The following is a 12,503-nucleotide window of genomic DNA, read 5'->3' on the forward strand; positions in this document are numbered from 1 at the left end:
ATTTATGTATGCATTAATGCGAAACAAATGAATTTCAACATTAGACGTGACACCCTCTGATATGATAAACATAATGGCTTGGTTATGTCAGACAAAACTGTAAGGTTCAGTGGTGCCTACTCCATAGGACCTGAGGGGGCCCGAGCCCCCTCAAAAATTTGTTATGGGGGTGAGGAAAAAATAAGTCAGGCTTGTCGATTTTCCCCGGAGTGTCCAGTTATCGAGAGTCGAGTTTTAGTGATCTAATGTTGATCATATGACTCTTCTAAAAAGCTTTAAAAAAACTTTTAAACTCATTATTGCGATTGTTTTTTTCTTGAGGCTTTCTGGGATAGCTAAGGTGTGTGAAGATCCCTCGGGATGCGAGTATCATGGCAGGCAGACGCATGTATTGTGGTTGTGCAAGGTGAAGATGGAGAGATTAAATTTCTACAAAAATGGAGACTAATTTAGTTAATCCTGGTTAATCCTGTGGACTCAACACAATTCTAAAAAGTCTTGAAGAAATAAAAAATTATCTGAAATAATAATGGCTTCTCATTGAAATGACTCCAAATACTTTCCAGACAATCATAGTTAATCCATCCGTGCAACACAAATGGGTAGAAGAGATTGAAAGATGGATCAACTTCATCACCATATCTTGATGCATGATGGCCTCATGAAAAAAAATTCACGAAGGGACTACTGGTTAGCAAGAACAGAAAAGAAAGGCCTCAGATTAATTAAATGTAGCAAGTGATGAAGAGTGTGAAAGAGAAGAAATACTTGAATGTGAAAAAGTTAGCTGATGGGAGAGTGGAGTGGAGACACGTATCTTAATAATTTTAGGCTTGCTGAACACTGATGGTGACCACTGTGTACATTAGAGAGACTTCTCCTTCTTTTTCCATCTCAATAGTATTTTAATATCACAGTTTATAAATAAAATAATTACAGCAGACTCTCAAATATCCGGTATAATTTTCACTCTTGCTCAATTATTCCGGGATCTTCATAAAAAAATAAAACTGAACGCAAAATCACGCGAATTACTGCATTATACTGCTAGGATACACTGGATTTATTACTTCGATTAGAATCCCCTTCGTAAAACAGAAGCAATTGCACACTAGCTGCATTCCCGGGAGCTACGTGTTCATGTTTTCAAAGCCTCGCAGTGCACGACTACGCTCCGTGATCATGGATGCACGCCCCGCAGCAGTGGCAACCTGGGCAACTTGTGCAAGACGCAACTATGTGGTGTGGTGCCTGAAAGTGTTGTTTCCAACGTCGTGCAGTGGTTTTGAAGAATTCGTGCAAACCACTATTCTGTATCCGTGATCACACAACCATGGATGTGTGGTTTTCAAAACCAGGTCGTATATGGAGCTGTAATAATGCGAGTGCAACCATGTTATCGCCGCTAAAAAGATTGACTTGAAAGACTGGCAAAGAAAGCTCTCAATGAATCCGGCAAGCACTCTAAAATAACAGAATAACTGCATAAATAATAATACTTTGTTTGTTTTACATAAATTATGAACATTACAAGACATTAAAGTGAAATTTTGGTTTATCTGTGTTTTCCAATTATTCGTGCCGTCTCTCCCCATCATTAGGATAATTGGGAGTATGCTGTAGTAACTATTGCCATAACTATTGATTATTACAAGTAATAAGCATGAGGTGAACATGCATCACTCCCAATTAAGTGGATAATTTAGATTTATATGTACTTAGGTGGGCTTACCGGTCACAGCGAGGTCCAGTGTAGCCATGGCGACACCTACAGGTTGCAGATCTTCCAGGGATTACGGTGCATGACTCGGCAAAGTTCCTCTCAGGTCCTGGACCGGGGCAGGGGCATGGCTGGCACCTTATTCCCCTCGCAAGATCACCATAGTGACCCGGGGCACATGTTTCACATGATACTCCACCAGTATTGTCAGTGCAGTTCTGAGTAAAGAGGGAACAATTGAATGTTAATGTGTACATATTCAAAGAAGGAGAATTTCATAGTAAGTATTAAAAAACTGGTATTCTTCGGTTTTCTTCCCACATATAGCATAGTGGAAGGCTGTTTGAATTTTCTAAATGGGGAAATCCTAAAAATTTTGGAAGGTATTGAACTATATGCACTTGGGAGGAACAGTCTACAAGAGTTAGGCTTTGAGCCTAATGTCAAAATAGTATAGGCACAGATAATTCATCACATGTACAAAGAAGAATGCATTGGATGATTACGGTATGGTAATTGGAGGAGCCGACCGACAGCTGAGGTCATTTGCGCCATGAGGGAAGGGTAGGTAAGGAAGGGTGGAGAGAAACCCGGTGTCAGCATTTGCCTGCTCCTAACGAAAGGTGCCAAGTGGACCACGGCTTAACGTCCCATCTGACGGATGGAGTATTGCACTAGATATGTCCTCCACATAGCTTTCTCGCAGGGATCGGGCAGTCTCTGAAAATTCTCTACCACTGCTGGGATTTGAACCCGAGCCCACGAGGTGGGAAGCCAACACTCTAGCCACTACACCAACCAGATATCCCCTTGGATGATTACAAAAAGGTAAATGGTCATGGAATAAAAAAAAATAATATCACTGCTTATACAATAAAAATCTCACCAAGCAATGTCCTGTTTCTCGATCACAGACACCAGATCTTCCATTGCAACGGCATGGTCTAGCCTCTCCAGCAAGTCTGCTAATGATAATGACAATGCTCTCTGCTGTGATGTCTTCCTCATCTGGCCATGGGCTCCTCCATCGATAAAAGCCAATGCTGGGGTCCTGGCATGATGAGGCACCATACTCAGACGGACAATCACAGAGCTCTACTCCATGTGCTGGGGTAAGGTACGGCGTTCGGGTTGAATTCCACCTATTAATAAGAACAAATGAATGATGAACTGAAAGCTTTTGAAAATTAGTATCTACTGGCTTGAATACTGAATAAAAAAATGAAAACCAAATGATTCAATCAAGATAAACCTGATAAATGAGATGATAAATGAAAATGAAAAACTTTGTGTATGTCCATAGTATTTATTATTGTACGGTGCATTTCAGCGAATCGCCTTCGCCATCATTCGCCGGATCAGGTGCTGGAAGAGGATTCGCTGAAACACGTCATATGATAATAAATACTGAGGACATACAAAAAGCTTTTCATTTTATTTACCATTGCAATATGTTCCACAGCATCGCGGCAAACACCGTTGAATACAAGATAAGCGTGGACAAAAATCCTTGCACACTAATATTTGGGTCTGATGACGTCAACTAACAAGTGTTGGTGAAAGTCAATTGTATCAGAGTCCACTCGCTGGAAGTCTGCTCACACTCAGCAAGGATAATTAAAGATAAAATATCAATACCTCCACCGTAAAAACGCTCAACAATCGCCCACCGAATCAAATCCACTCATCTTGTACAACTAGGGCTACTAGGCGAGTGGATTTGATACGGTGGGTGATTTTTGAGCGTTTGTGCAGTGGAAGTATCAATATTGTCCAGCTAGCATCAAATGACAATAGAGTATAGACATACAGACTGTATAGTCAAAAATATTGAATTTGAGATTCACTTAGACTGATTTAAAAAATAATAACTCCATAAAAGGGCTGGAAAAGTTATCTGCAAAGCCATCCTGACATGGTAACTCATTCTCTTTTTAAATACCAATATAAATTGAAATTTAATGATAGCCATCCACCATGATCCACATTTAAATTTAATATTTTTTCATGTTTTTTTTCACTACTCGTTGAGGAAACGAGATCTTGGAAATTGATGACTGAGATAATAGATGCTGGATTGAACTTCAGATAAAACTTAACATTTTATCAGCATCCTAGTAAATAATGAAGCCCGTAGTTGTTACAGGCACATAGGTTGTACTGAGAAAGCAAGGAAAAGAGTTGTAACAATGGGTCAACATACCTCATATATCGTTGATCATTATTCCGCTGGGTCGTCAGCCACTGTTGATCTGCTTTTGATAGTACTGGTGACTCCTCAACAGCATCAAGGGAGACATCTCTCAACCTAGAAACAAAAATAAAAATTTAGACAAGAAACCTCCAGAAAAAGAACCCAAATTGAAACAAACAAATTAACTAAGCCGTTATCAGCACTACAAATCAGTTTAAATAGGATAAACTCTTACTACCTATATCACTGTGTATACATCAACTGCAAACACCAAACATAATTAAAATACCCAACAAGTATTGAAAAACACATCCATTTGAGAGCCTCTTCTTTTTAGAGCTATGGATTTCAAGGAAATTTGACATATTATTTTATAGTAATAAGGTGTATTAAAGTTTAAGATAAGAAAAAACAAAAACAAGAGGATAGAGCAATTGGAGCTGGCTTAGAAGTAAAATGGGAACTGTTGGTAGTCAATCAAGGCAGCTCATTGGTGTAGCAAAATCTGATGGACAATGCTTGTACGAATACACTTGATTTTGAATAGGAAGAATGTACGCACTCCTTTCATGATTTAAATAAATAAAATATCGTAGCACTTTACCACAAGAATTTTTAATGCATACAACGCGCTTCGGCTCCCTGAGCCATCATCTGGTACAAAACATTTCAAAACATCATTACATGATGTTAACAGAAGATAAAAACTTGTAAGTAAGGTGGTGACCATATCAATAACGTTAAGAACCAGGAAAATATTTTAAGTACTAAGCAACTAGATTGCAAAGAGGAAATGATGAAAAAATTGAATAAATGTACTCTTTTTAAAGCAGATGAGACATATAAAAGGAAATACACAAGAAGTGTTCCTATGGGACATGAAAAGTGGGGAAAGACTTGGAGAGAAAACCTTTCATTCCATACACAATCTCCAATGGAATAATGATCTGGACTAGCTAATGAAAACATCATAATTGCACACATACATATTTTTAGTGGCAACAAAAAAGATAATGTATAATTAATTTTTTGACAGTAAGATTTTCATAATTAAAGTTTTGTACAAGAATAGCCCTAAATACAATGAAAGTACTTACGTAATTTTGTCAAAGTCAACAGAATCAGTGGCTCTTATGAGTATATGCTGAATATTCTGCAGGGCCAACATCATAAGCTCCCTTGTCACTTTCACTTGAGGATGATTTTTCAACTTCCATTCTGATTCATGTAATCTATAAATAAAAGAAACAAAAAGTTTATGATGAAAATCACACATTTTGCAAACAAAACATCCAAAAAATAAGGGAGCCTGAGTACCATGGGAGTTCCCCTGTGTGTACCAACTGCTGCAGCAGTTGGTACACACAGGGGAACTATCTAATATATAACACAAATAAAAATCCAAATACAGGCCCAACAAGATGATAGTTATTGTCCCCACACACCACCTTATTTAATAGCTAATTATCAATCAAAAAAAACATAGCTGATACTGATTAATTTTGAAATATCACCTAGTTTCAGATACCCCGACCAAATGTCTGCACCACTGATTTACAAATGGTAGAAATATCACTCTAATGAGTATCAATCAAAGAAAATTTAATAACGAGCAAAATTTTAATGATTCAAAGAATTAAATCCAGTGGACTGTAGGAGATAACTAAAACAATGCAAAATACATGTTGTCATCTCAGAATAACAAAAAAAAATCATAAAAAACAAACACATCAAAATAATCAATGAATGCATAGGAGGATTTAGGGGGAGGACATGCCCCCCTCAGACGCTTAAAAAAATAGGCAATATTTATAATACGGTTTTCATTACGTTCGTTTAATTTTGTTTATTATCATAGAGTAAGTATATTCTTTCTTATATATACTTACTCTATGGTATTACGGAGCCTCTATCATTTAATTTAATATTAATAACTTTCATATTGAAATAGAGAGAATATTTTACACAGTAATAGTTTTATTCTGTTGTATTTTGTTTTTAATCTGAAATATGAGAAGACCTATCAGACCCTTGTGCCCTCCCAGAAAAAATTCCTGGATCCGCCCCTGAATGAATGCATATACATACATAGATCACTAAAGTAAATTGACTGACTGCATCCCCACCCGAAAGAACCTTACCTGACTTGGTAATGGCCGGACGGTGAAGGACGAGAAACAGGATAGTGTTCCAGCACAAGACGGAGATTTCCCTGAATTTGTACTAGAGGATAGGACTCAGTAACTGTGTTTGGAAGCAACGTGTTTCCTCCTTGAGCCTCGACGCCAAACCGTAAATATCCGCCGTATGAGAGGACCTGTAAAATTATAGCGATGAGTTAGTTCATGTAAACATAAAGATGCTAGATAAATGGGGTCCAGTCACACCCAATATTGAAGTTCATGAACAGAATTCTGTACGTGGAAGTGGGGAGATATGTATGATTCTGCACTTTCCTGGCAAACAGAATATTTAAACTTTTATCGGGTTTCTGCTTGGGTAAGAGATTCAAAGAGCACCAACGTTTCAGGTTCCGACTCGTTACCTATTCTCAAGGCTAGCCTTAGAATGAGTGACGAGTAAATTCAGAGTAGAGTGAGTGAATTCAGTAGCCTTGAAAATGGGTGATGAGTAGGAATCCGAAACGTCGGCGCTCTTTGAATATCTTACCCGAGAAAAGTTTAAGTGGGAAGATATGTTATGATGAAAAAAAATCTTTCTCATTCACTCACTCCAGTGGCGCAGCAAGGGGGGGTTTTGGGGGTTAAAACCCCCCCCAGAGCTCAGAGAAATATTTAAGTTTAATCCATTTTACTTAATTGGATTGATATTACTAATAGAACCGTGTAAGGATTAATTATATATCCATCAGAAAGCCGTAAAACTCACCATTTCGAACAGTTTATCATAAAATTTCGCAATTTATTAATCTCCACCTACCGCTTATCCTGGTGGGTATTCCATACCTCCACACACTCCGGTATTAGTTGCACCTAAACCCCCCCCCAGCCTTAATTCCTGGCTGCGCCCCTGACTCACTCTATCATGAGTTTAAAATAAGTAAACACAAAAGTTGCTTATACATGAATTGCCACGAGAAAAGATTCCCCTGCATTGGGAATCGAACCACAGATCTTTGGCTTTCCATGGGATTCAAAGAACCTATGTAGTGTAGTGAAATGCTCAGGGGCCTGGAAAGCTAAAAGTCCGCGATTCGATTCCCGGTCCAGGGGAATTTTTTCTCATGGCAATTCATGAATGTTTCACTACCGTTCACACTGCAGGCTTTGAAATATGTACAGTTGAGGACCTCAAATCTGGAATCCAGAAACCAGGAAAATCAGAAATCCAGAACGTTTGAAAATTCCTCTGCGTAGTGTTTCGACTTGCCACCATGTGGCACCACTCTCCGAGCCATGTTCTGGGACGAGTAGGAAGTTAGCACACTCTATGAACATATGCTAAAAACCTAGGCAGGGACTCGTAGGGATCTCAAACATTGAGTGCGAGAGCCTGAACGCATTTATAAATAATTAATTAATTAAGTAAATATAATAGCATTTGCACAGACTTAGTGTCCGACTAAGGAAGGTATCGATAGATATCACAATGTCTGCCAGCGAATACTATTAACAAAAGCTATTGAGCATGAAGAAAAAGATGTATTTATTGCTCGTTATCATCCAGTATTAATTTTAAAATCCCATTCATGTGTTATTTCTGAGTTATGGTTTTATTGCATTAAAATTATCAGAAAAAAGTGCACCACTTTTTCTTCATGATGAAGACCAGAAATCTAGAAACCCTTTGGTCCCAAGCTTTCTGGAATTGAGGTCCTCAACTGTATTACACTAAAGTTGCTGCCCATTTTCCATGAGTTAGTGATGTCATTACAGTTGCGGTTCATTCATTTGCTCAGGGAGAACTTTATCACCGAGGGTAGGAATCATGCAAATGAGTATAAACAACAATGAACCTCAGAAGGCCCTTGCACAAGGCTAGATACATAACATCTTATATCATAGCAGCCTCAATTTAAAAAAAATTTTTCAATCCACTCTTAAGGTAACACACACATTTTGTTTTTGGATAAACATATTAGTCATGTAAAAAATGAGCAGATACCCTACACAATTCCAACAGCATAACAAGCCACTCTAATAATGTAGAATTCCCAATGATGCAGGTAATTATTGTAAAGTGTTTCCTATAACCAATCCGATGGTTGGATCGGGGAGTTTCATGGCAATGCTAAGAGATAATGCTTGAAGAAATTTGAATTCTTCAAACTACCACAAAATTAAAGGTAAAAAAAGGAAACAAATTAAAAAATTTACATGTATAAAAATTTTCCCTTCACTCAATTAGTGCAAACACCAAAAATGGTAACATAATACACACCTTGTCACCCAAGAAAGGCTTTGGGAGCTGCCAATAGATGGGAGTGTCAAACAGATAGCTAACACCCATTCGGAGGTCTCCGGCATCACCAGGTATCATTTGGAGGTTATTGGCCAAATCTAGTCGGAGCCCTGGCTGTTTCCTTCCACCTCTACCTTCCTGTGTCCTCGAAGAATCATGCTCCTCACCGGGAACAGCAAACTAAGAGAAAAATAATTCTATAAAGAATTCATCTCTTTATGGCATAGCACACTGTTAACAATTAAGAGATTGTATACTGGGCCAGGAAATATTAATAATACTAATAAATAAATAAATAATATACATAAATCAGACAGAATTTTAACACATTCACTGCCGCTTCAAAAATCCAACGATTCGATCTTTGGATTTTTCTCTTTTATAGAAAAAACTTCTGAAATTGTTGGTACAATAAATTATAGTTTCGCTAATAGAGGGCCCTGGTCGTTTCCATGGCAGGGAGGGTATTCCCTAGCCCACCCTTCCATTCCTATCCCTACCCTGGAGGCGTCAACAGGCGCGAAGGTTCATTTCAAATTTTTTCTTCACCTACGCTCCAAAATACTGATTCAATATTCGTACTGGTACAGGTATTTGGAGGAGGTGACCGACAGCTTTGGTCGTTAGCGCCATGAAAGAAGTATAAGGAGGAAAGGGTGGAGAGAAACGCGGCATCGCCATTAGCCTTCTTATTCGGAAGGTGCCGATGGGACCACGGCTTAACGTCCCATCCGACAGACGGTGTGCTACATGGTGTTATCCAACAATTTGATCTTTGGGTTTTACTTATTTATATTAAAATCTTCCAAAATCATTGGCACAATAAAGTATGGTTTCGCTAATAATGGGCCCTGGTCGCTTTCATAGCGGCGAGGGTATTCCCTATCCCACCCTTCCATTCCTATCCCTACCCTTGAGGCGTGGACGGGCTCCTTCCTTCTTCCTCCTAGCGGTGGCGCCTCCATCCTTTTTTCCTTCCCCTTCCACTCCCCTCTCACTGGGAGCACGGGCGTCAGGAGTTTGCTGTATTAATATTGTCAAAGGAGTATGTGACCTGTTTCTACCTCTCTTGTCAACTAGCCCCCAATATGTATCCTTCCTTACATTTCCCTCAAAGGTAGGAAACATCCTCCATACTCGTAAAAAAATACACGGATGAATGAGGATTCTTAAAATAAGTAAGTTTGTTCACTTTTTTTACCTCATGATAGTATCTGATATCCTACAGAATATAATTTAAAATATCATGTTCAATTATATTGATCTGGTAATTTATGCTTGCTTATGGTATCAATTTACAAAAAAATGTTCTGATTTGTTCTGATTTGCTCTGTTGACATGCAAAGAGATGATAACAGGGCCATTTTGTAAAGCATGCTGTTGCGGATTCCCTAAATTTTGCTGCAGTATTTTAAATGGATCCTTGCCAGTATCTTGTTTACATCACAAGACCTAACTGTTTTATTTTCTTGTTTACTTTAAACTTTGAAAGTATGCAATTTTTTATTCAAAGCTTTACTACTGTTTTAAACTCCATTTATTCACAACTGAACTCACCATGCCATTACACAGGTTACAACACACTGCTCTGACCACCTTCCGGTCAGAGATACCAACCTTACATTAATGTCAGTTACCAATCTATAATACTGACCAATCTAAGTTATCCTAAGTGATCTGTGTTTAACCAGACATTGATTTTGCTCTAGTCTTAATGTACTAAAGTAGAATCCTTACAGGAACCTTCCTTCAACTTTGGTGTCTACAATACCGTAGGTATCCTGAGATTTAGAGAGAGATGAAAAGCTGACATCTTCTACTGGCAGGGTATGGAGATTTTTGAACTCTAAATGCTTTATCCCGTCAATGCCCACAGGTGCCATGTGGCACCCAGTGCAGTGCCGAACCAATACTTTTGTAATGCATTAAATATCTGAATTTTAATGTTCATTTTGGTGCACATACTTAGTGGAAGGTTTCCTCTATTATTCAGTCAGTTTGAATTGTGTTCACTGTGTTGAGCTCATATGTATCATATTTTATAAAAATGAACTATGTGGGATTTGAAAATAACTTTGGGCGCTGATGGGTTAACTGGTGATCAATTTTTAAACAGACACAATCCTGATCAGATGAATGATTAGAGTCATCACTCTAGGAGAAATATTATGACTTACATTGATGTAACAGATTTCCTGAGTGTTTACCGGCGACACCTGACCTCCTGGCCTGAACTGTGGATCTGGTGAGTCATACTCTATGTGCACTGTCCTTGAATACGGCATTAAAATCTGAAAGTATGAATTAAAAAACAAGAGATATTAAAAAATTAGCAAGAAACATGCCCACATTTAACCTAAAATCAGTGACAGTACAGGGGTGCCAACTTACAAAAAATATTGGGGGGGCCCAAACCGGGGATCTTGCACCGGGAAATTTTATAGGTAATGAGTTTTAAGTTCTTAAGCATTTTAGAAGAGTCATATGATCAACATTAGAACCCTGATAACTTGAATCCCGATATCTGGACACTCCGAGGAAAGTTGACAAGCCTGGCACATTTTTTCATCACACCCATAACGAATTTTTGAGGGGGCTCGGGCCATGGAGTTGGCGCCACTGTGACAGTATTATGATAGTCTCAAATAATGACAGGTACAATTCTCATAGCAACATACCTGACTCCATGTTACAGAAGCTTCTGTGCAAGATGTACTTCGACCAAAGCAAAAGCATTCAAGGCATCCATTCGGATTATCTCGTGATACGCCAAATGTCCCTGGTTTACACTGGTCACAAGTTCTGCCGAGTGTGTATGGCTGTAAATTAAACATTAACAATTATTAAAGTGTTTTAAAACATGGAACATGATGGCAAATCAAGGTAGAGTTGCCCTTATTCAAACCAGTTTTCAACACAATCAGCACATTATTAATCACATGCATTTTGTAATATTTGTGCATGCATGCATGTACGGATATTTGTTCTCACAGCAATATGATTTTAAAAATCTGATTCTACACTGACCTTGCATCCACAACGCCCAGTATCCTGATCGCACGAACATTCGCTGCCCTTGTTATAGTCCCCAATGTCATAGCCCTCTTCGTCGTAATCATCGAGGGGCATGTCTCCTCTCTCAATGCCTGTCGCATCCTTCTCTCCTTCCCTGTAGTAATGCCGACCACCATCTCCGCCCCGTCCCTTCGGCCTTGGGAGGTTCGCCGTGAAGTTGCAGGTACGAGGGTCTGTGCCTCCAATATCACAATTGCACGGCCTGCAGTCTGGGAAGCCATAGAATCCGAAGGCACACTCTGCACATTTGGGACCACCAAATCCTCTCCTGCAAACGCAACGTCCTGTTGTAGGGTGACATTGGACTCTCAGCATGCCAGATGGGTCACAATCACAGAGCTGCGGACATAAAAAGTGAATGGATAAGATTATTCAAAATGAAACCTCCAGATTAAAGCTATGCACATAGAAAAAAATGCAATTAAAAATTTACTAGAAAACCTCTCTGAGCATTGCAAAAATTGATTGAATAATAACAAAGCAATACTTCCATTAACTATTTCTACCAATAATGCATGAACTGTGGGGTAGAAAACAAGGAATATAGTTGCAAATTATGGTAGAGAATGCCTTTATTCAAACCAGTTTTCTATACAGTCAGCGTACTAATTAAACATATGCATTTTGAGACAGATATTTGTTCTCACAGCACAATTTCTATCATTTATATGCTCCCTTTTCTCTCTTACTCTAGGATAGAGATCCCTTTTAACTCAGGCACATATGCATTTCTAGATTATTTTCATATGAATAAGCCATAAAATAACTTTAGACTCAAAAAATTTATGAAACAGAGGGTTTCCCATTAATATAAATGGAAGCTAAAGGAAAAATTGTCATTATATAATGATGAGATTTAATTATTGACAGCTACAAACATTCTCACTTAGCAAAAGCATGAGATACCTTTCTCCAAAGCATATAGCAAGAAAACATGAAAAATTTACAAAGCACATCAAATAAAAATGATGACCACAGGTCAGAAAAGAAATTTCTAATGAATAGTCCACACTACTATCAAGAGTCATTATGTCCATGATAAAAAAGTCAGTAAATAATTATTTTGCATGGAATAAAGTTATAAATTGTTGT

General features: G+C 38.3%; 1 protein-coding gene across 1 annotated transcript in view; it reads right to left on the reverse strand.

Annotated features, from left to right (window-relative positions):
- Positions 1-12,503, reverse strand: part of LOC124168700 (laminin subunit alpha-1) — a 229,995-nt gene that overhangs the window by 38,449 nt on the left and 179,043 nt on the right. Inside the window, exons 16-24 of the mRNA XM_046546967.1 lie at positions 11,364-11,750; positions 11,015-11,155; positions 10,514-10,627; positions 8,316-8,516; positions 6,056-6,231; positions 5,012-5,146; positions 3,924-4,028; positions 2,607-2,862; positions 1,733-1,938 (exon numbers count right to left, since the gene is read on the reverse strand). Coding sequence (XP_046402923.1) covers positions 1,733-1,938; positions 2,607-2,862; positions 3,924-4,028; positions 5,012-5,146; positions 6,056-6,231; positions 8,316-8,516; positions 10,514-10,627; positions 11,015-11,155; positions 11,364-11,750 — 1,721 coding nt within the window. The remainder of the gene's footprint in view (positions 1-1,732; positions 1,939-2,606; positions 2,863-3,923; positions 4,029-5,011; positions 5,147-6,055; positions 6,232-8,315; positions 8,517-10,513; positions 10,628-11,014; positions 11,156-11,363; positions 11,751-12,503) is intronic.

The sequence above is a fragment of the Ischnura elegans genome, chromosome 12 (genome assembly GCF_921293095.1).
Source record: "Ischnura elegans chromosome 12, ioIscEleg1.1, whole genome shotgun sequence".
Classification (NCBI taxonomy): domain Eukaryota; kingdom Metazoa; phylum Arthropoda; class Insecta; order Odonata; family Coenagrionidae; genus Ischnura; species Ischnura elegans.